Below are 24,942 nucleotides of genomic sequence, written 5' to 3'. Positions count from 1 at the left end.
AGTGAAGGAATGAAAATTAGAATTTGATTTTTATCATCTGTTCTTTATACATCATATCGTAGCCGTAGCAACATAATGAGCTCCTAGGGGCCATACTGGGCTTATTCCTACGTTGCTTAAATCAAGCAAGCCACATTGTCCAAAGGAAACCCAGAAAACCCAGACTCTACGTGATCTGACTTACTTATTTCATAGGAAACTGCATGAAAGAAAAATCAATCATTCATGCTACCATAGTTAGCATGTAGTACCTCAGTTACAACACCAAAAGGACTGAAGTAGTTCACTTTGGGAAAAAAAAAATCAAATCGTGGTAAGTCAGCAGCATTAAGGGGGAAAGGGATGGGGGTAGGAAAGCCCATATATATATAAACCAGCTAGTACATTCCTAATCTCCTAGCTTCTTCTGTCACAAGGGGTAGAGGGAGGAGAACAAGAGGATAAGAGCACAAGTTAATAGTCAAAATGGATTGGTTGCACCAAACTTACCGGGGTTATTGGCTTCTCCTTCAAGAATGTGAAGCTCGGTGCAATCCGCCAGGGAATGCTCCAGGCAGATCTGAAGAAAGCGAGCCTGGGTCCTGCTCACCCGCTTTAAAAGGGACAGCAAAGCAACAGTCTGTTCACATTCATTCCAGCCTTTAAACCAACCTGCCAGCACTCCGACCTGATCTCGAAACATCATGATTAGGGGGGAAGTCTCAGTGGGAGAGATGAGGGAAACAAATAGAAATTCCCCTCCCACCCTGCCCCTACCCCAAAGTTTACTGTAGTTGCAACCTCAATGATCACTAGAATAACGCCTTTTTAGAGGGGGAAAATCGCCTTTGGTGCATGGATTTTGCAGATTATGATCCCTTCTCTCTTCTTCCTTCAGTTACGTTTCGGTGATTCTTGCTGATTTCCTCAACAAGGATGACGGTAGCGCAGGAATTTTTTTAATAATATGGGGGAAAAAATCTCCACAAGGCACAATACAGATTTTTTTCCCTCTCGCTCAGCCAGGGGTTTCAGACGTTTCCAGCTCTCTTCTCCCCTGGGCAACAGGTCAGACCCTTCACACCCGAATTCCCAGGGTTCACAACTGGAAAGAGAGAAATTGGCTGCGCTTAGACACAAGGAGATAAGCACAACGGCATGATTCAGCAGGGTTACCTCCCGCTTCCCAATGTATTTTAGGAGATTTCAGGTCAATAATTTGAGTAGTGTATGGGGGGAGGGGACGGGGGAGGATGTGTAGAGGAGTAGAGTATTAAAAATAACAACCCCCCTCCCCCCTCTGCATGCACCACTGACAGAGGGAGATAACGAGATTTTCAGCCTAGAGATTTAAAGAAACCTCCCTACTAAGGTGCAAGAAGGAGACCCCAGCAGCTTCCTGTTGCTATTGCTGCGGCTGCAGCTACTGCCTCCCCCTGCTGCATACGGGTCTTCTTCCCTGAGGACTTTAGGGACTGTACCTGATACCGATAACTGCAACAGATCATTCAAGCAAAGAAAACTTACAATACGCCGGGGGTTGGCGGGGGGAGGGTGGCTCAAGAATCCAGATTCTTTCCTTCCTTCCTTCCTTCCTTCCTTCCTTCCTTCATTCCTTCCTTCCTTCCTTCCTTCCTTCTTTCCTTCTTTCCTTCCTTCCTTCCTTTCTTCTTTCCTTCCTTCCTTCTTTCCTCCCTTCCTTCCTTCCTTCTTTCCCTCCTTCCTTCTTTCCTTCTTTTCCCTCCTCCTCTCGGAGAAGCAGCCTAGCGGCTGCCGCTCCATCTACACCAACCAACATCTCCAATCACCAGACTCCTCTTTGAATCTAGGCCTTGAGCAGTGGCAGCTAAAGACAAAAATAAACTCTTCCCACCCAAGCCTTAACACACAATCTGCAGGAGCAAAGATACTCCAGACTTCCCTCCCCGGCTGTGACACCCCACCACCACCCCCGACCTTTTCCGACTTTCCTTTACAAAAAGCCTGGTTTGATATTAAAATAAAATAAAAGCATTTTAGCACCCCTTTTTCCTTCTCCCGACTGGGTGGGTCGATCTGGCACAGAGCCTCTCCACATCCCACCCACCCCACACTGGCATCCCCAAAACGACTTCCCGGAGAGAGACCCTGGCGGCTTCTTGGCCGCCCAAGCCCGGAATGGTTTCATTAGCAGACTAGGGAGCTTCGCGGAGAATGCGGTTCCGCGCTGCCAGCACACGCCCCCAAACGATGATCGCAAAGAAAAAAAAAGTTAGGTTCCTGTGGCTTTCCCGTCCTACCCCCTATATTCCCTCCCTCTCCCTTCTCATTTTCCCCACGTTTTAGGGATTGGACCTATAAATTGGAAGAGATGTATCCAGACTCCAGACCCAACTCTCAGAGCTATTCAGGCTTCAAGCATCCCTATGACTCACCCACCCACCCACCCACCCTTCCTGGCTTTCCAAACTTCCCAAACAGAAGACGAAGCCCTAGGCTGGAAAGAAGCCAAGGGATCCCGTTCTGGGTCCCCAGAAGTGTGTGGAGCTGAAGGGAAAGGGTCACTCACCTTGGCCCAGCTCATCTTTGCGGGCAGGCACCCCCGCACCGCGGGTTCCGGGGCAGGCAGCAGTTTTCAGAGGAGTAGAAAACCCAGAGGCCCGCGGATGTGGGCCATCCCGGTGGCCAGGTCCGGGGGCACGTTCCCCGAATGCTAAGGTATTGGCGGCGGGGGGCGGGGGAGGTGGTGGTTGCGGCAGTGTCTCGGCTGCCGCCGCTGCAGCCACTGATGCCGCCTCCTGTGTCAGCTCAGTGAGGACTGGGGCCGACCGAGACCGAGTCGAGCTCCCCACATGCTACTGATTAACATACACCATTACATCATGGCTTTGGCAGCAAGAGCCAAAGTGGGGGGAGAGCAACCCCGCGGGGAGGGAAAAGTAGGAGGTGGTGCGGGGCTGGGGGAGTCCTAACTGGAGGAGGGGGCTGGAGGAGGAGGATCCCTAAATGTGACTAGGGGAGGAGCTCGATGGGAAAGAGGGGTCAGGTTGGAGGAACTGAAGAGCAAAGGGAAAGAAGTTTGAAGGAGTAGAAGGGGAAGGGGGTGGGGCTGGGCAAATTCCTCTCCCTGGCCTCCTCCGAAATTCTGGATGGGCTGGGTTACAGGGGCCTCGTAGCCAAGGAGAAAGGCTAGAGAAGCAAAGACAGAGAATGTGTGTGTGTGTGTGTTTGTGTGTGTGTGTGTGTGTGTGTGTGTGTGTCCGCGCGCGCGCGCGCGCGTGTGAGAGAAAGAGAGAGAGAGAGAGAGAATCCAAAGTCTCACTTCTGCCACCCTCGATATACCACACCGCAACAGGATTTCATTCTCCAAGGTGTGATTCTTTAAAAATGTGTAGCCAAAGGGTGCTTTTCCTTAAACTCTTCAATCTGATAGAATAGAGAAGAGGGAAAGGGGGAGGAAAAGAGTAGAGGAACAGGGAAAGGGGGTGAGAAAGACACTTCGGGGACCTAGAGGAAGCATCTAGGATCGGAGAGCTACTGGGTGGGAGCGGAGAGGAAAGTATTGTATAGAGGGTGAATAAATGTCCTCTCAGAGAGCTATAAGCTGTGAAGTATAACTGGGCGCGAATACACAAAGCAGGCTATGTATATACTTCTCCAGCATGTGTACTCATCCAACAAGAGATGAGAGCATGAACTGCTTTGTCTCCACGTCTTGCTGTATAAACACTGTCGGCTAGGGAATTGTGTGTGTGTGTGTGTGTGTGTGTGTGTGTGTGTGTGTGTGTGTGTGTGTTTAAGTCCTTTACACTTAGGGGGAAAATTCTGCTGCAGTTGCAGAAGAGATTTATTCCTGGCCATTGCCAGAGAGTTGTTTGAATTTTTAGGCAAAGCAATCACCTTCCACCATCATAATCCCATAGTTATTGAGTTAACTCTTCGGCTAACTAGGGAGTTTGTCCAAGTGTTAAACTTCCCCTACTTCTGCCCCTCACTACTAGTGAGATTGGTTGTTCATTCAGAGAGAGGGAAATGAAATTAAGAGCTAAGAATATGAGACCCTGGGTCCTAGATGGGTTTCCCCCACTCTTCCCCGCATCCCACCTCAGTGATGCCTGGAAGATTTTCTTTCAGCTTCCTAATTCTCAAAGCTTGAATAAGAAAAAGGAATTGGGTTTTTTTTGTTTGTTTGTTTGTTTTTGTTTGCTTGTTTTATAGCTATTTGGGGGAAAGAGACGGATCCAAAGAAGATATAGGACGGGCAGCTTGAAGTGCAACAGAGATCACAGTGGAGAAAAGTTCTTGTTTTGTTTGGATTTTTTCTGACAAGGATTTTGCACTGAAAATGAAGTGGGGGAAGGTATGGAAAACAGAGAATTGGTACCCAACTAAGAATGCTTACCATTTACAAATTCAGGTCACCTGATCCAAATGAACTATTGTACACTAAACATTTGTAGTGATATGAGAACGATCACGGAAAATGAGAAAGGGGGAAATGTATGACTAGACTGGCAAATAGCAAGAGCTTGACTTTGATTCCTGTGAAAATTCTAGAATTAAAGGATCATTAAAGAGATAATGACTATTTCCCAAAGAAAATGGTGATTACAAAATAAAACACAGCAGAGTTTCTTTTAAAAGCAGGTCATAAAGGCATCTAGGTAACCCAGTAGACACTGTTTCAGGCCTAGAGTCCAGAAGATCTGTGTTCAAATTTGACCTCAGACACTTCCTAACTGGGTGACCCAGGGCAAGTCACTTAACCCCCATCACCAAGCCCTTACCACTCTTCTGCCTTGGAACCAATACACAGTATTGATTCAGAAGACAGAAGGTAAGGGTTTAAAAAAAATTTTTTTTTAGGTCAATAGCCAGACCCAAAAAGTAGTCATTGGCAGTTAAATGTCAATGTGATAGGAGGTCTCCAGGGGAGTATCCCAGGGGTCTATGCTTAGCCCTCCTTGACTTTTTTTTTAAATCAGTGACTTAAACACATAAATTAATCAATGGCACAAAACTGAAAGAGATAACTAACACTGAATGACAGGATCACAAATGTTCTTGACAGGTCTAAGATGAAATTCAGTAAAGATAAAGTCTTATACTTGGGCTCAAAAATTAGCTTCACAAGTACAAAATAGGAACAGTAAGGGTGAAAATTCAGTTTGACTAAAAAAAAGATTTGGGGGTGTAACTGTGACAGTCAGGGAAGCTAATATAATCTTGTTCTTCATTAAGATACATTTACTTCCAAGAATAAGGAGATGGTAGTCCCACTATACTCTTTCTTGATCAGACATCAAAGTTGAAAGACAATCATAAGTGGGAGAATATCAAAGAGGACAAGATATCAAGGTAATGACATATGAGCTTTGGTTAAAAAAAACTGTAGATATTTAGCCTAGAAAAGAAAAGATTCAGGGAGGACATGATCATTATGTAAAACAAGTATTCAAAAGTCTGCCCCATGAAAGTTTTAGATTCATTTCTGTTTGACCCCACAGGAAAGAACTAGAAGTAACAAGTGGAAGGTGAAAAAAAATTTTTTAATTTAGCCTTGGTGTCAGGCAAAACTTCCTAATCATTAGAGCCATTCCAAAGTGGAATGAGATGCCTTGAAGGTAATAGGTTCCCACTGAATGTAGATAGAAATTACCACTAGGGTAGAGAGACCTTGTAGGAAAGGAGAAGGTGGGAGACTGACCTTTACTCCCAGAGAAGACTCTACATAGAGACACATAGATAGGTGGCTCTAAAAAGCAAGGCATGCAGCAGCCAGGAGTAGGGTGGAAGTGGGGTGGGGGTTAATGGAAACAAGGGTCTCCATTTCAGGCCAGGAAAAGAAAGGCATGACTTTTCTCCTCTCTAGAGGGACATGACTTTCCTTAAATTCAGCCTACCAAGAACCACTGTCAGTACTTCAAAAATGAAAGTGAGGTTACCCCAGCCTTGCTCCTCCTAGTAGCCAGTTCTCACCTGATCATGATTTGCTTCCAGGAGTAGCTGAATCCTGAATTCATATGCTAGGCTTGTACAGTCTAGTCTCACTCTTCCATTTTGATCCTGCTAATCAAACATTTCTTTTTCTGCAGAATAAGAAATACTCTTTCCCCTACTTTTTCTATTTGTAAGTCTTAAATAAAATACACATTCTACTGGTCAACAGAATTTTTATAGTAGGTAAATTATGTAAAATTGAAGACAATAAATAAAGAACATTCAAGCTAAATGTCTGGTTAAATAGAAGAGAAAACCAAGAACATTTAATAGGTAGTGTCAAAGAAATAGCCAATTGGACCTGTCCCAATGGGCCACCTCTTGCTACCCTCGAGCAACAGATCTCTGGTTTGGCTATTCCATCTGTGCCCTGGCATAGATGCAGTCCAGATCTTCTGATAGGTTATCATGGCTTGTTCTCAGCACACCACTTATTTCCATGCTTAGCTCTGAAGTCCCCTCTTCCTGCTACCACTCCTTTTCAAAAGGAAGGTGGGACAAGCCTGAAAGGGTCAGACTCCTCTCCATTCTCTCTACCCCCAAAGGCAGACTCTTCAAAAACAGGTTGGATGATCATATGCTTGTTTGATTGTAGTGGGGATTCTTTTTAGGTATGGATGGGATAGGAAGAAATATGAAGCTCCTACTTTTCTAATTCTATAATTCTGTGAGTGTCTACAGTAGATGAATAACCTGCCTGCCAGCACTATGTACCACAGGCAAATAAAAATGTGTTTTTTTGGCTCATTATTAGTACAGAGAGTAAAGAGAAGAAGCCTTTGCACTTGGGTTTTTTACTTGAGATTTGGTTTGGTATTTTAGTGGAGGTAAAGGAATGTTGGATGGAAATTTCTTCTGAGAGGAACTAATCCTAACTTAATCATATGTTTAAGAAATACAAATTAATTAATCCTATGAGTAATAAAAATTTGTGATTATTTCATTCAATATGTCAGTGTCTGTATATGAGCAGATATTCAACATTTTACTTAATATTAGCACCAAATTCAGAGAAATGCCTTATAAAAAAAATCATTAACCCCTCTTCCCACTTCCTCTAGGAGCTTACCTTCTAATCAAGAATGTTTCCCTGTTTTATTGCTTATAAGTGATTGCATTGTATGAGATTGTCATTTATGATTATAGAAGGAATCAATATATCTATGTGATAATATCAATAATATATAATCATAGTTTATATTTGTCTATTGATTTTAACCTTTTGCAGTTAACAGTTATTATCTATTATTAATCACATTAATGTGATTAAATTGACAAGGATCTGGGAGATCACTGGGTTGCAAACTAGTTTTCAAAGATCACCTTGTTCATTTTAAGTTGTCAGAAGTTTCCAAGAGGAAAAAAATATTAATAATAGATACATATATTTTACTGCATGTATTTTACTAAATGCAACTTACTTAAAGGGAAAAAATCAAGACATTACAATTATGGAAGCAATATTTCCAAGTATTACACAAATTATAGTTAGAAAAAGTCACCATCTACTGGACAAGAGTAGTAATTACAATGATCTTGAACCAAATGGTTTAAAAAATTAAATGGGACTTTAATTTTCCATTATTCTAGAACTGGTTATTTAATTTCAGGATTGACCATGACTTTTGTTTTCCCTATAAGTTACCCACTAATATAAATACAATGTCTATAGCAAGGGAAAAATTGAAATAGTCCCTGAATTCATAAAGTTCACATTCTATTGGGGATGAGACAAGAGGGATTGTGTATATATTCAAAAATAAATACAAAATAATTGGGGAAGAAGTAGTAACAATTCAGAGGTGTATAAAAGAAAGCAACAAATAAGAGATTATGATACTTGAGCCAAACTTCATTAAAAAAATAAGAATCCCATAGTCAGATCTATGGGAAAGGAAAGGATGTAAGACCAAAATGAATAACTTTGATTATATTAAATTAAAAAGCGTTTATACAAACAAAACCAATGCAACCAAAATAAGAGGGAAACAACAAACTTGAGGGAAAATTTTATAACAAAATTCTCTGACTAAGTTTTAATTTCTCAAATTTATAAGGAGTTAACTAAATTGTACAAAAAAAAAAAATCAAGCCATTCCCCAATTGATAAATGGGCAAGGGACATGAATAGGCAATTTTCAGATAAAGAAATCAAAACTATCAATAAACACATGAAAAAGCGTTCTAAATCTCTTATAATTAGAGAAATGCAAATTAAAACAACTCTGAAGTACTACATCACACCTAACATGACTAACATGACAGCAAAAGAAAGTAATAAATGTTGGAGGGGATGGGACAAAATTGGGACATTAATGCATTTCTGGTGGAGTTGTGAATTGATCCAACCATTCTGGATAGCAATTTGGAACTATGCCCAAAGGGCACTAAAAGACTGTCTGCCCTTTGATCCAGCCATAGAACTGCTGGGTTTATACCCCAAAGAGATAATAAGGAAAAAGACTTGTACAAAAATATTTATAGCTGTGATCTTTGTGGTGGCAAAAAATTGGAAAATGAGGGGATGCCCTTCAATTGGGGAATGGTTGAACAAATTGTGGTATATGTTGGTGATGGAATACTATTGTGCCCAAAGGAATAATGAACTGGAGGAATTCCTTGTGAACTGGAACAACCTCCAGGAACTGATGCAGAGTGAAAGGAGCAGAACCACGAGAACTTTATACATAGAGACTGATACACTGTGGTACAATCAAATGTAATGTACTTCTCTACTAGCAGCAATGCAATGATCCAAGACATTTATGAGGGATTTATGAGAAATAGCGCTATCCATATCCAGAGAAAGAACTGTGGAAATAGAAACACAGAAGAAAAGATGACTACTTAATCAAATGGGTCTATAGGGATATGACTGGGGATGTAGACCCTAAACAATTGCCCTATTGCAAATATCAACAATATGGAAATAGGTCTTGATCAATGACACATTCTCAGTGGAATTGCATATTGGCTAAGGGAGGGGGGGCAAGAGGAGGGGAGGGAAAGAACATGAATCTTGTAACCATGGAAAATTTGTCTCAATCAATTAAATTAAATTCTAAAAAAAAATTAAAAATAACACTGGGGAAAAAAGATATCCAGAAGGAAAGATATGACTTATCACTGGTTTATATAGGTATATGATTTGGAGTTTGGGTTTTAAAAGATTACTCAATTACAAAAATGAATAATATGGAAATAGAATTTGAGTGGTATGTATAACCCAGTGAAATTGCTTGTCAGCTCCATGAGGGAGGAGGGAAGAGGGGAAGTAGACAACAATAATCATGTAGCCATGGAAAAAAATAAAAAAGAAAAGCAAAAATTTTAAAAGAAAAGAAAAGAAGGATTCCAAAATGTAGAGATGAGAAAAGTTGTTAGATGCATGGAAATTGCCCAGATTGCAAAGATCTTATAATATGCAAATATTTGAAATGTACTTTGCTTCTCAAATTAGAGATTAAATTAGGAGAGGTAAAGTCTAGACTGAATAAACATGCCTTCTGTCATTTTTATTTTTCTATATATTTTTTAGCCTCTGAAGACCACTATGTACAATCTACAGGGAATAGAGTAGGCATTTTCCCTCTCCTTTACCCAGCAGCCATCTGGTTTGACCCAACCCAGTTCAGTCCTAAACCGCCTTCCTCTAGTGAAAGAGGTTTCCCTTGTTTTACATTCAATGGCTCATTAACCACTCCAGCTGATACTAATTATAGTAAATGAGATACTATTTAACTAGTCTCAGATTCCCCAAAAGAGGGAGAGTAACAAAGGCACATGATGAATAAGACATAGAACAAGTACTTTATAATACAACTAAAATAAACAATAACAAAAATAATCGAAATGTTTACAACTGAATGATAAGAACAGAATTCAGTGACTTAATTCATAAGAACTAGTACATTTGGCTAAGAGGCTAATTTCTAAGCTTTATCAGAACATAAGTCAGTTTTTTAAAACTGCTAATTAGATACCTCACATTTCACCTGATTACTGTTCTATGGAACCAAACAGTCAAGTTTGGGTCAAACTTCATTTCAATGCCTTCCTCCCATTTTCCTACACAGAATTTTCCTTTGGACGCAACCCAATTCTGCCATTGTCCTAACCTCAACCTGTGGATGCTAATGAACTCCCAGCCTCTGGATCTTCTCAAGGAAAGGCAAGGGACTTCTCAAGGTTTAGCAAAATGACCTAGTTGTATAACTCAGGTATTAGCTACCATGTGGATAGATCAGTAAGATATAGTAGAGCCCCCTCATCCCCAGTTTCACTTTCCACTGTTTCAGTTACCAACAGGAGGTCTGCCAGGGGCAGAAGTCTTGCCCCTGCAGCTGTCTCTTCTGCTTTGACTTTGACTTTTCACTTTCAATTTTTTAAAAAGGCCCCATAGGGCAGTGAGAGGGAGACCAAGCTGAGGGGCAAGAATGGGGAGAGAGAGTGTTTATATGCACATACACACATATAGAAAGCCAGTTTGGGCTTATATCTGAGGTAGGTTTTTGAACTTATTCCTAAGGATAGAGGGGTCCTGATATATCAACCAGAATAGAGAAAGAACCTGTCCTTTCCTGTCCCTTACTGGAGTTACATCTTGCCAACTGGAAAGTCATAGCCAAAGAGATCCAAGCTGGGGAAGCTCTTTCTTTCTTTTTTTTTTTTTAACAGAGATATAGCCTCTACCCACCTGCTGTTATCCTCAAGTGAGAGGAGGGTCCAGGGACCATTCAAGATTCTTCACGTCCTACTCAAACACCAAGTCTTTTCAGCAATGGGTTGCCTCATGGCCAGACACAGGTCCAAAGTGCATACAAGGTCGATTGGAAGTAGGTAGAGAATACCTTTGCATGCTTTGTACAAACCACATTATATTTACTTAATATGATTTTGGTAAATATGTCAAAATAATGAATTTTTGCAGGATCTTAGTTGCAAAGACCAAAAAGGCCTTCTGTTGTTGTTCAGTTGTATGTTTTCATGACCCCATGGACCCTAGCACACCCAAACTGTCTATATTTGGATTTTCTTGGCAAAAATACTGGAATGTTTTGCCATTTCCTTCTATACTAGATTAAGGCAAACAAAGATTAAGTGACTTATCGGAGTCACACCGATAGTGAGTTTTTAAGACCAGATTTGAACTCAGGAACATGAATCTTCCTGACTCCCTGCCCCCTGAGAACAGTTCTAATCCTTTTTTTCTTATGTCAAGCTAAAATAGACTCCTCACAAATATCACTTATAACTATCTAGTTTTCATTTTTAGGGTCAACCAGAACAAATCTAATTCCTACTCCACCTGACAGTCCTTCATGTATTTAAAGACAGATGTTCTTGCTTCAGCAGCACATACACTAAAAATTGGGGCAGCAAAATGATTCAGTGGGTTGAGAGCCAAGCCTAGAGACAGGAGGTACTGGGTTCAAATCTGGCCTCAGACATTTTCCAACTGTGTGACCCTGGGCAAGTCACTTAACCCCCATTGCCTAGCCCTTACCACTCTTCTGCCTTGGAACCAATACATAGTATTGATTCCAAGGTGGAAGGTAAGGGTTAAAAAAATAAGGCATGCCACATCAACCCTGTCTTTTATTTTCCAGGATATATATCCTCAGTCCCTCCAGCCAATCCTCATATGACATGATCTTGAGGTCCTTCACCATTTCTAGTTGCTCTCCTTTGGGTTTTCTCTAGCTTAGCAATATGCTTTCTAAAATGTGGCGACGGGAATTGAACAGAATAAATACTCTAGGTCTGATCAAAAGGCAATGGGACCTTCTAATCTTAGAATCTATTAGTCTATTCTTTGGGAATACAGCCTAGGATCCTCTTATTTGTTTTAGTTTCCATAACTCATGGGATGTATGAGGTGTTTCAGGATAATAGCCACTCCAGTGTGAGGGTTTGCCAAGTCCTTGTCAGAGCTGCTCACTCAACTTTTACCTGTGGTTCTAAAATGCTATAGCTTGAACAGTGGCCATATCCTGATAAAACTGTCTCAGCAGATGGTCTACACTAGGTTGAGGATGACAAACAGGCTTCAAATCCTGTGACTTAGTGTAGACATCAGTGACTTCAGGGACTTAGGGAGATATCTACCCCAAGCATATGACGACTTCCTCCAGTAGAATTAGTAGATGAGAACCATTTGTTCCAAAGACCATGAAGGCATCAGAAGCAGGTGCTATGGAGTCCAAAGAACTTGATCAGACATCAAAAAAGATAATTCATTGGACTCTATCATCTATTGGACTCCATAGACACCTGGGGAAGAGAAAATTAGACTGACAACTTTGTGCAACTCTTCTCATTAAAAATACAATTCATAAGCAAGTCATCATTCCACAATGTCATTAGTCCTCTTCAGAAAGGAAGGACAAACAATTATCTCCTGTTTGAGCTTGAAGTCCACTAAAACCCCCATATCTTTTTATATAAACTTTCTAGACATGTCTCTCCTGTCTTGTACTTGTGATGTTCATTTTTAACCCATGTGTAAGACTATATTTATCCCAAATAAATTTCATTTTATTAGATGCATGTAGTCCATAATTCTAACATTTTCAGATTGTTTTTGGAATCTATAGAGCATAAATACTCAAGGGAAAGGTAATATTATTTTGATGCTATTATAGTGCCTGGCTCATAGTAGGTACTTAATAAAGTACTTGCTTTGAATCAAATTGAAATTCAACATGGTAGTCATCCTTTCTAGCTTTGTGTCCAAAGCTTTTTTCCAAATTGTTTTAGCTATTTTGGGGTAAATTTGACAGTTGTGCCCTTATCCAAAGCTATGTTATTGTTCAATGATTTCCAACTCTTTGTGACTCATTTGGTTTTTTCCTGACAAAGATATTGAAATGGTTTGTCATTGCCTTCTCCAGGTCATTTCACATATGAGGAAACTAAAGCAAACAGGGTTTAAGTGATTTACTTAGGGTCACCTAGCTAGTATCTAAGGCCAGATTTGAACTCAGAAAGAGGAGTCTTCCTGACTTCCAGATGGGCACCCCATCAAAAGCTATTCCTTTATCCAGATCATTGTTAAAAAATGTTGAATTGAGGAAGTCAAGCAGAGATCCTGAGATATTCCACTAGAGATTTTTTCTAAGTTGACATTGAACTATACATATTTTTGGTTCTGGCCATTCACCAATTTCGAATACATTGAATAATATCATACTGTTATCTAGTTCCCAATTCTCAATTGTCCAAAGAAGAGATTTTGTCAAATATTTTGAGATTTTAACACACCCTTAAAATGAGCTACCTAGCACTGAAAATAACAGAGAATCCAGGGGCTTTTTAATACACTTTGGGGATTTTAGTCCAACTAACTGAGAGATGCTAATGACAAGGCAAAAAGCTTTTTTTTCCCCTAATGCAAGAGATTTGTTAATAGGCAAGGAAGTATGGTATCATGGTATAAAAGCATACTTCATCATAGCCCTTGCAAGCATCTTGGGGTTTTGCTTTCTTTTCATGAAAAACAAATTTCCAAATGAGCTATGTTGTGCAAAACAAGAAAAATAAAGAAAGTTTAATCTGCACCCGGAATTCATCAATTCTCTCTCTGGAGGTAGATAGATAACATTTTTCAGCATAGGTCCTTTGGAATTGTCTTGAATCATTATATTGATTAGAGTAACTAAGTCTTTCACAGCTGATTATGACTACAATATTGTTGTTACTCTCTACAGTGTTTCCCTAGTTCTGTTCTCTTCACTTCACATCAGTTCATGTAAGTCTTCCCAGATTTTTCTTGAAGCCAATCTGTTCGTTTCTTATAGCACAAAATTATTTCATCACAATCCTATACTACAACTTGTTCAGTCATTCTCCAATAGATGGGAATCCCCTCAATTTGCAATTCTTTACCAAAACAAAAATCAATATATATACATATATATTTTTTTCTTTTCCTTTGATCTCTTTGGGATTTAATAGCTTATTGCTGTGTCAAAGGGTATGCAAGTTTGATAGCTCTTTGGGCTTGGTTCCAAATTGTTCTCTAGAATAATTGGACCAGTTCACAACTCCACCAACAATGCATTAGTGTCCTTATTTTGTTCCACATTCCTTGCAGCATTTGTCATTTTCCTTACCTGTTGTGTTAACTAATCTGAAAGGTGTTAAGTGGTACCTCAGAGTTGTTTCAATTTGAATTTCTCTAATCAATAGTGATTTAGAGCATTTGTTAATGTGACTATTATTATTAGCTACTAATAGTCACATTAAAAAAATGCTCTTTCTGAAAACTGTTTTTTCACATCCCTGTTCCATTTACCAATTGTGAATAACTTGTACTTTTTAAATAAAATAAGTTTTGTTCTCTTGCAGGCATATTGTAATGTATGGTCTAGAACAAAGTCTGCATACTAAAAATAAAATATATTTTGGCATAAGATTAAGAAATGCAGAAATTGACCACAGGATTTTTTTAAAATTTCCTTTCTATTTCCTTGTTTCCTCCCCAAACCTGGATATATCTGAGAGCCATTTCTGACTTTTTTTTTGCTATTTTTTAACTTATTTCTTATTCTGATACTGCTTTCCTTCACAGAAGACCATTATTTTTAAATTTTATTTATTTATTTACAATATTTTTCCGTGGTTACACAATTCATGTTCTTTCCCTCCTCCTTTCCCTCCCCCCTCCCAGAGATGATGAGCAATTCCACTGGGTTATACATATATCATTGTTCAAAACCTATTTCCATACTATTATTTGCAATAGAGTGATCCTCTAAAGGCAAAATTCCCAATTATATACCCATAGAATCATATGTTTTTCTTCTGCATTTCTACTCCCACAGTTCTTTCTCCAGATGTGGATAGCATTCTTTCTCATAGGTTCCTCTGGATTGTCCTGGATCATTGCATTGCTAATAGTAAAGAAATCCATTACATTCAATTGTGCCATAATGTATCAGTCTCTGTGTACAATGTTCTCCTGGTTCTGTTCCTTTCGCTCTGCATCAATTCCTGGAGATCTTTCCAGTTCACATAGAAATCCTCCAGTTCATTATTCCTCACAGAAAAATATTATTGATAATGAAATGTTGCTTATGACCTTATACATGAGTGGAGTACCTGAGTGAAATAGGGGAAACTACAATGGTTAACTAGGATTTCCTCCGAATATAAGTGGAGAAAGAGGACACTCTCTACCCAGTGGTTAGAGAAAATAATTCTTATCTGATATGGGGGATTGCTTTATTTGATTAATAACCTGCATTAAGAATCTGTATTCTTCTAAGTGCTTTAAACTAGCAGGGGGAAAGGGTTTTTTTGTGGATTCAGGGCCTTGAGCCTGGTGGAAAAATAAAAAACAAGAAACTCTAAACTCAGAGATCTCTAATGACACCTAAGGGTATCACTGAAATCTAAGTAAACTATTATCTATAGCACTTCCACTTATCTAATCTAGTGATCCTTTCCAAAAAAGAAAATAAATTTAATCTTGCATGATCTGTTCTTGATAAAGTCATATTGACTCTTTGTGATCACCATTTTCTCCACCAGATGTTTCCTATCTTCAATGATTCAACCTAGAATATTGTTAGAAATTAAAATAAAATTAACTGACCTATAGTTTTCAGTTTTGAAAACTAAGACATTTGCCCTTATCCAATCCTGCAGGACCTCTTCTTTTTTCCATGAACTTGCAGAGATCTCTGGTAGTGACTCAGAGGTTATATCCATCAGTTTTTAAATAATATTTTATTTTTACCCAATTACATATAAAAATAATTTTTGATATTCATTTTTTAAATTTTGTGTTTCAAATTCTTTCCCTCCTTCCCCCTCAATTTTACAGAACAAAGTAAAAAAGACATTTCCATATACAAAAGAAAAGATTGTACATAAATGAAATCACAAATCTCTTATATGTTTAGCTTACTTTTCTTCATATCTACATAATAAATCTAATCCACAAGTGTCCCAGCCCCTTCCCATCCTCCCCACATCACAGGAGATCTCATCAAGAGACCAACATATACATATAAATTACATCTTCAATGTTTCACCTTTCTTTACTTTCTGCAGGTAACATTCACAGCTTATTCTTTCTTATTCTATATGTTTTTTGGTTCTACCCATTTCACTATTCAGTATCTCATATAGTTTTTCCGAGGTTTTTTAAAATCAACCTGTTCGTTGCTTCTTATGATGCAGTAGTATTGCACACCAGTTCTTTGAATGAATAATCCTGTAGAGACTTGTACTTTTAATCTTGTAATCCAAAATCATACACTATAATCCATTTGTCCCTTTTATATATAAATGTATACAGCTGGGCAAACATTAAGTGATTTAAAATACTATATGTCAGCATAGTCTATGGTCCTACTCCAATTCATTATTGTGGCATAAAGTTAATATTACATTCCCCAAAACTATGCTAATAGAATATCAACTCCTACAGGTCCTCCCAAGATGAAAACATCTCAAATACTGGCCCAGGAGCAGGCTGTTTGTCATCTAAGAATAATACTTAGCTATGGATAGAGATCAATCAAACAATCAGTAAAGACTTATTAAGTGCCTATTATGTACCAGGCACTATGCTAAGCACCAGGGTGATCATTACCCAAAAGGAAGCATTTATTAAGCATCTTAGGGTACAGAAAAAGATCAAACAAACTCTCAAGGATCTTACAATCTAATGGATGAGGTTACTTGCAAACAACTTCTCTATACAGAATAATACAAACAAAATCTATACAGAATAAGTTGAAGTAATATCAGAAAGAAGACATGAGCATTGAGGGGCATTGGGAAAGGCTTCTTGCAGAAAGTAGTATTTTGTCTAAGACTTAAAGGAAGCCAAGAGGCAAAGATAAGGATGGAAAGCATAGAAGACGCTGGGGACAGTCAGTTAAAATTCCCAGATTTGGGAATGGATTATCTTGAGTGAGAAACAACAAGAAGGCCAGTGTCACTGAGTCATAGATTATGTGGAGACAAGTAAAGTTAAGACTGGAGAGGCAGGAAAATATTAGTTTGTAAAGAGCTTTAAAAGCCAAACATGGGACACAAAAGTTATAAAATAAGGGATCCGAGCAATTGTTTTGTCTTACAGATGTAGCTAAGGGCTACATACTTGATACTTCCAGACTGAGCTGAATCTACTATACTAGAAAGGGTACCAGATAGTAGCCTTTGGAACAGAACAGCTAGTTATTAATTACTGGAGGGATAAAGGGAAAGAAAAAAGTGAACCTATATATTTCATTGGCAAAGAAAGATTTTCTAGTAGACATGAAGTGGAGAGGTTGGCTATAAAATTTAGGATTGAAAACACAGTAAATAATAATTTTATTTAGACTAAAGGGATATAGAAAAAGCAGCTATCATGTGCCTATATCAAGTACTCAAATACTGAAATTGTTCCAACAACTAAAGAACAAAGTGGCTTTTGTCCACTTTTGCTTACTTATTCTGCCTGTTTCTTTATGCTTTGAACTAACTGGTCTATTCCACAATAATTAGCCTTCTTCTATTTCCTAATTAGCCTACTCCAATAGATGATCATCTAGAATGAGTAAGATAACTCTACCAACTTTTATAGTTTGGGTATTTATAACTTTCTCAGAATATTTCATAAGCTAAAAGGCATTGTTTATATTCTGACTTTTAATATCAGCATTTATCAAATGCCATCCTCATGTCTGTGGCAAGTCCTATGGCAAGTACTGTGGCAAGTCCATTCGACTGTCCAAGTACGTGCAGCTTATTTGATCCTGTATTTGGAATTTCTTATTTACAAAATGGCAATGGCAATTCCATTAATCACAAGAACATTAGCCACCCCTCCCTACTCTATCTACCAAGTAAATAAATCCATCGTGTTTATTACCAAAAGAACCCATCCTTTTTGTGAACCAACTGACAAAACTGATTTAGCTAAGAGGTGAAGATGTTGGGAAGAAGTGAAAGAATTTGGTAGCAAGTGCAATTCAGATATAGAGAAGAAAAGACTTATTTTGTGTTTTGAAAGACTGCTAAGATAGCAACAATGATCTGCAAGTTAAGCAATGAGCAGGAGACAGAACCTGGGGAAAACAACTGGGAATTTAAGCCTTATTACATTGAGCTAAAAATAACCTGAGGTCAGAACAAGGCAGAATAAGTAGACATATTGCAAAGATAGAACTAAGAACAAGACCTAAGCAATGTGTTTCCTCTAACAGGGTTAATCAACCAGTCAATAAACATTTATTAAACATTTATTGTATGCCAGACATCATGCTAAGCACAGGGAATAAAAAATAAAAACAAAACTGTTCCTGCTTTCAAGGAACTTACATTCTAATGAGGGAAATAACTATTTTAATCAGAACATATGGGGGCATCAAGGTGACTCAGTGGATTGAGAACTAAGTCCTGGGTTCAAATCTGCTTCAGACACTTCTTAGTTGTGTGACCCTGGGCAAGTCACTTAACCCCCATTGCCCAGCTCTTACTGCTCTTCTGCCTTGGAACAAATACACAATATTGATTCTAAGTCAGAAGGTAAGGGTTTTCTTTTTTTTTTTCCCTTAAAAAAAACATACAAGAAAAGGCCTGAATAGATGGAAGGTATTCTGTGCTGGTTATTCAGGTGATGAGAAGGGAAATCTGAATCCTAAAATCCTTGAGCCAATCAAGTCTCAAGAAATATCTCCAATACCTTTTAAAGGTAAAATAGGACTAACTTGGATGGGGAAGAAATTGAGATATTTCTCCTAAAACCAACAGAAATCTTAAAACTAAATGGACCTAACAACTGGGGAAAGGGAGAATGACTTTAAAAGTCTCTTAAGAGAGTGGGAGCTGGAAGAGTGAGATTTAGCACAATCTAAGACATTCAGATCTTCCCTCTGCCTCCTAATAAAGGTGCTCTTCTAATTAGTCAGGAGGATAAGGTAGTCAGATTCTTACTGATTGCTTTCAACTTAGGTCAGTTACATATTATAAAATCCCTTTAGCCATCAGGAATGCTACACTATGTCTACAATTTATTTAAAGCTTGCAAATGGGGAAAAAATGATAAAAAGAATGTGTTCCTTATTTTTGAGATAAAGGGTTTGAGCCTTAAAAGCTGATAAAGAGGTTTGGAACTGTTAGGAGAAGGATTATTATATTGTTCAAACATGTGTAAAACAATATCCAATAAGACATGTTATTTCTATTAGGAAATGTTAAGAAATAATATTATCAGGGTCCTAGTATAAAATCCTTTGCACTCATGTGAATAAAAAGCCTCATTGGTCTTTTTTTTTTTAAGTAGAAATTCAAAGGAGACAAAGTCATGCTCAGAAATTCTCTTGCCTTCTACCTATTTAAAACCTAAACATTTCTAAAGGAAAACTTTATTCAAGTGCTCATGAAGGAAATGACAGGATCCCTAAAAATAGTCTAAGAGCAGGACCATCCTTTAATCTAATTAAGAGCAATACCTTTTTCTCCATCCTTGAGGTTAATTTGTTTTGGGAGGATGATCCTCAGTATATGCCAACATTAAAGTTACTGTATTATTTTTAATTCTTTTTTGTGCCTCAGATTACCTTTATTTCTCACAGAATATGACCAAAACAAAAGGTCTGCATCTTCCTAAACAAGATATGCTCTTTTTTCTTTTTTAAAAATTATTATATTTTCCCCAATTACATGTTGATACAATTTTTTAAATTTTGTTTAATAAATTAATTTAGAATATTTTTCTATGGTAACATGATTCCTGTTCTTCCCTCCCTTCTCCCAAAGCCAATAAGCAATTGATAATAATTTTCTAACATTTTGCCCTCTATGCTCTCTCCCCTCTCTCTTCCCCAAGGCAGGTAATATGATACAGGATATACAGGTGCTATCATGCAATACATATTTTCATGTTTGTTATGTTGTAAAAGAAGACACATATCACTTATACAAAAGAGAAAAACTCATGAAGAATATAAAGTGAAAAATGTTTTGCTTCAATCTGCACACAAACTCCATCAGTTCCTTCTATAGCCTTTTTTGTCATAAGTCCCTTGGAGTTATCTTGAATCCTTGTGTTGCTGGAAAGATTTAAGTCAATTATGCATTATTGCTTTTACCATATCTAATATTCTCTTAGTTCTGCTCACTTTTTTTTGCATCAGTTCATATAAGTCTTTTCTAGATTTGTTTGTTTGGTGTTTGCTTGTTTGTTTGTTTGTTTTGTGATTGTTCTCTTAGTCATTTCTTACATCACAATAGTATTCCACCACAATTTGTTCAGCCATGCCCCAATTGATGGACCTCCTTCAGTTTCCAATTCTTTGTTGCCACCAAAAAAAAAGAAGAAAGAAAGCTGCTATAAATATCTTTGTACAAGTAGGTCCTTTTCCCCTATCTTGGATCTCTTTGGGACACACACCTAGTAGTGGTATTGCTGAGTCAAAAGGCATGTAAAATTTGATGGCCCTTTGGGCATGGTCCCAAACGGCTCCCCAGAATGGTTGTATCGGTTCATAACTCCACTAACAGTGTTTTAGTGCCCTAATGTTCCCACATCCCCTCCAACATTTATCATTTTCCTTTTTTGTCATATTAGACAGTCTGACAGGTGTGAGGTAGCACCTCAGAATTATTTTCATTTTTATTTCTCTAATTATTAATTAATAATAATAATAAATATTTTTTTCAGATGACTAAAGACAATTTTAATTTCTCTATCTGAGAAGTGCCTGTTCATATCCTTTGACCATTTATCAATTAGGGAATAGCTTGTATTCCTACAAATTTGACTCGGTCTTCTCTATATTCCAAAGATTAGCTTTTACTGAGGGCAAGCCTGAGGCAACCAAAATTCAATGAAACACAGCAGATCACACTGTAAGTATCATGTTTTCAATATTATGAGACTAGGTGCATTTCCAGAGAGCAAGTTTATAGTAACCACAATGTTCTTAGAGTTCATTTCTCTAACCACAAACACCTTGTCTTCTGAGACTAGATGCATTTCAATGAAGCAAGATTGTAGTAACACAGTTGCTCTCAGAAAGAGTGCCTCTACCCACAAATATCTTGTCCTCTGAGTGTTCTGAGAATAGATGTATTTCCACAGAGAGCAAGGCTAAATCAAGTAATCAGAATGTTCTCAGAACATGTATCTACAATTAAAATATCTTGGCCTCTTAGTGTTTTATAGTTAATAATGCTGACTTTTTCTCTTCCCTTTTCCTAAAAGTGAGAGATCCACAGGTGTTACATATTGCACATATTTTCCAAAGCATCAATCAGTTGTGCTGCCTTTTTCCCCTTCTTCACACACATAAACACACAGGATCCTCCCTGTTGGTTGGGGGCAGGGCAGTAAAGGAGGTACAGGATGAGGAAAGGAAGAGGATGAGGAACAGGTAGACCTTGAGCTGTCATGGCCCCCTCTCCTGAGTCTAAGGAATAAGGAACCTCATTCTAAAAAAAAAAAAAACAACTTCAGAAAGAATTTTATATCCTTTAGCAGCAAGGTGGTACAGTGGACAGTGTTGGGCCTGGAATCAGGAAGACCTAAGTTTGTTTTGTTTTTTTAAAATTTTTATTTTAAAACCCTTACCTTCTGTCTTGGAGTCAACAGTATTGACTCCAAGGCAGAAGAGTGGTAAAGATTAGGGAATGCGGGTTAAGTGACTTGCCCAGGGTCACACAGTTGGGAGGTGTCTGAGGTCAGATTTGAACCTAGGACCCCCAGTCTCTAGGCCTGGCTCTTAATCCACTGAGCTACCCAGCTGCCCCAAAGACCTGAGTTTAAATCCAACCTCAAACCCTTTCTAGCTGTATGATCCTGGGCAAGAATCTTAACCTCTGTTTGACTCAACTTCCTCAATTGTAAAATGAAGATAGTAACATCACCTACTTCTGAAAGTTATTGTAAGAACTAAATGAGATAAAATCGAAAGTGCTTAGTCGAGTGCCTGCCACACAGTAGGTGCTTAATAAATGCTTATTTTCTTCCTTATCTTTCTGTAGAATTTTGTTTTTGTTTCCTGATCTCTATAAAATGTCAGTCAGTATGTGCTGGGTACTATGCTAAGAATTAAGGATACACAATAGAAGCAAAATCCCATTCCCTCAAGTAACTCACAGTTTAATGGGGGAAATAAATAAATAAAATAGAAGCTGAAAAATGGAAGTTGGAAATGGAGGACACCCAACATAGGGGCATGATGAATTCCAATTGGGATGGGAATGATGAGATGGAAGGAAGGATGTGAGAGGAACTCACCACTATCCACCCTCCAATCTCTCTAGTCAGATGGAGGAAAGGGTCCTGGAAGCATTGGGTACAGAAGAAGTGAGAGCTGATTTGACCTTGCAGGTTGATGAGATTCAGAAGAGCACTGGTGAATTCCAGACGAGTACAGTTTTGTAGGAAATAATGAACATGTAAGAAGATATTGGTTGTGGCATAGAGATTTTCAAATAAGGATAAAACTCTGTCCTTTTAGATGGTGGTCTCTCTAAACTATCAGGCTTCTATAGTAAATTGTCTTTGAGAATCACTGCTTAAATAAATGCTGAGTATTGAATTTTTTCTTCTCTAGTGCCTTCGGAATCAGATTCAAACCGCTGACAGAAATCATCATGATCCAGGACCACTTCCCTTCCCAAAAAATTTGTGGACAACTAAAATAGAAGCAATTGAAAATCATAAGGAATATTACTGGTGGATGTGGCTATTATTATTGTTGTTGCTATTGTTATTTTTAATAGAGTTGTCCAGGCTTGCTGACTACTCATTTAGCCTCACAAAATCTGACCATTTAAGAAAGGCCAAGTCTGTCAGACATGCCAGGAATGTATTTATAAATTCTTCATGCTGTGTTTTCATTTGCAGCTGCCGTTTGTGTTTCATATTGTAAGGTCAAAACCACTCCAGTTATTAAATCTTTTCTATAATGCTATAAGTCACCTATCTAGTCTGAGACTAAGCTAATTTCAGCCACATCAGACAACATATGATGCTGTTAAGAAAAGACTGAACATGCTCAGAAAGCAAGCAGATTTAGCGCAAACCTGTGGCACGGTGATGGAGATTTTTTCCTTATACTTGGTCAGAAGATCCAGTCTGGAAAATGGTAGAAAAGATACCTATCTAATCTCTACCCAAATTTCCTATTAAAAAACTATAACATAATGCCTCAGAATGAATTCTGAGTAGCACAAACCACAAAAAGATGAAGTGAAGTAATTTTTCAACCCAAAACAACTTGAGAGGCCAGCACAAAGGATCTAGTACACTGGAGTGAGGTTAAGTGCAAAGCGACGGACTAGGGCAGGCCCCATTACAATGGACCCTAGGCTCAGCTAAAGCAGTAGCAAACGTTTCAGGAACTCTCAGCCACAGATGGTAAGAGGTATAGGACAACTACTCCAAAAGATATTACTGGTTCTGGGCACAAGACTCTTGTTGCACTGCCCATACATAGGTCCAATAAGCAATCCTGGGCCATGTTCTCAGAGGAAGGAGGAGTACTATCACACACCAGCACTTGAGGCCACAGGAGAGGAGACCCTGATCACAGTTCCAAGGGGTAAAAAAGTACTTGTGGTTACCTCCAGAGTAGAGCACAAGCCTGGAGAATATTAAACACACCTCTTCTTACATCATATCACCTTAGAGGAACTAAAAGCAGATAGATCCCCAGAGATAGCACTGAAGGCAGCTTGAAGGCAGCACCAAAGCTTGGAACAATTCTCCCTTCACCTCACTTACAGATCCCAACCTGTTTTTTAAATTAAAAGAAAAGAAAAAGACTGGAAAATACACAAGCAACAACAAAAAAAAGAGACTCAACATAGAAAGCTTTCTGGTGATAGAGAAGATCAAAACACACTCAGAAGAAAGCAACAAAATCAATACTGCTGCATCCAAAGCCTCCAAGAAAAATACGAATTACCCTTAAACCCAAAAAGAATTAGTGGAGGAACTCAAAAAGGATTTTAAAAATCAAATGAGAGAAGTAGAACAAAAATTAGGAAAAGAAATGGGAGTGATATAGGAAAATCATGAAAATAAAAGTTAACAGCTTGGTAAAGGGAGAACAAAAAATTGAAGAAATTAATACTTTAAAAAACAGAATAGATAAACTGGCAAAAGAGGCACAAAAATCCAAGGAAGAAAAGAACTTCTGAAAAAAACAGAATTGGCCAGATGAAAAAATATATACAAAAATTCACTGAAGAGAACTTCTTAAAAGGCCAAATTGGCCATGTGGGGGACAAAAAGGTACAGAAATTCATGAGGAACAAAATAGAATTGACCAAGTGGAAAAGGAAGTACAAAAAAGTACAAAAGCTCATTCAGGAGGGGGGCAGAGCCAATATGGCAGCTTAGTAACAGCAAAAGCTGAAGCTGTCTGACAATCCTTCCAAACCAACCTTTTAAAGGTTGCCTCAAAATGACAGGAAATGAAAACCAACAGCAAGATGAAGTAAATTGCCTCTACCACTGAACACAATTTGAAAGGTAGGCAGAGAGAGTTGATTTTCATAGGATAAGGGGAAACCAGGAACAAAACTGCACACAGAGGAGTGATGACCAAACCTCCTACTGTGCCAGACTCGAAACCTGGGCATAGGCTAACTTCAGGATCCCAAGACCTGGGTTATACCAATAAAAGAGCACCTCAACCTACTCTTTAAGTCCCAGGCCCTGGCATCAGTCCACACTGAGGCCCAGAAGTCTGGAGAGCTGGACCCTTTCAAGCCTGCACTGCTGTGGTGAAGACCTAGCCCCAAGGCAAAATAGCTCACATTGCCAAGCCCTACAAGCCAGCAGCAATGGATACAGAATCATCAGCTTTCAGAATTCCCAGTCCACAGGCAATCAAAAAATAAAGGCTGGAAAAATGAGTAAACAGCAAAAGAAACTCCTAACTCTTGAAAATTTCTATGGTGACAAAGAACAAAGCACAGAATCAACAGGAGACAGTGAGATCCAAGCAACCACATGCAAAGCTTCAA

At 38.6% G+C, this 24,942-nt stretch overlaps 1 protein-coding gene and 1 long non-coding RNA gene across 7 annotated transcripts in view; one reads left to right on the top strand and one right to left on the bottom strand.

Annotated features, from left to right (window-relative positions):
* The window catches only part of SAMD4A (sterile alpha motif domain containing 4A), a 315,178-nt gene extending 312,132 nt beyond the window's left edge, over positions 1-3,046 (bottom strand). For 3 of the 6 annotated variants that reach the window (XM_001370394.4, XM_056810968.1, XM_007473144.3), the window contains exons 1-2: positions 2,528-2,932; positions 490-1,084 (exon numbers count right to left, since the gene is read on the bottom strand). In XM_001370394.4, the coding sequence (XP_001370431.1) occupies positions 490-685 (196 nt within the window). In that variant the 5' untranslated portion in view covers positions 686-1,084; positions 2,528-2,932. Of the gene's footprint in view, positions 1-489; positions 1,085-1,506; positions 2,203-2,527 lie in introns of those variants that run through there. The other 3 variants (XM_056810967.1, XM_056810969.1, XM_001370362.4) reach the window with 2 other exon arrangements.
* Positions 3,047-3,156: 110 nt separating this feature from the next.
* Positions 3,157-23,723, top strand: LOC130456335 (uncharacterized). Its single transcript, XR_008915018.1, has 3 exons — positions 3,157-3,329; positions 4,177-4,318; positions 22,521-23,723. It is a non-coding gene; the product is annotated as an uncharacterized LOC130456335 (long non-coding RNA).
* The last annotated feature ends 1,219 nt before the right edge of the window (positions 23,724-24,942 follow it).

This window comes from Monodelphis domestica, chromosome 1, assembly GCF_027887165.1.
Source record: "Monodelphis domestica isolate mMonDom1 chromosome 1, mMonDom1.pri, whole genome shotgun sequence".
Classification (NCBI taxonomy): domain Eukaryota; kingdom Metazoa; phylum Chordata; class Mammalia; order Didelphimorphia; family Didelphidae; genus Monodelphis; species Monodelphis domestica.
The sequence above is the reverse complement of the archived record's forward strand: the minus strand, read 5'-3'. Positions and strand labels throughout refer to the sequence as shown.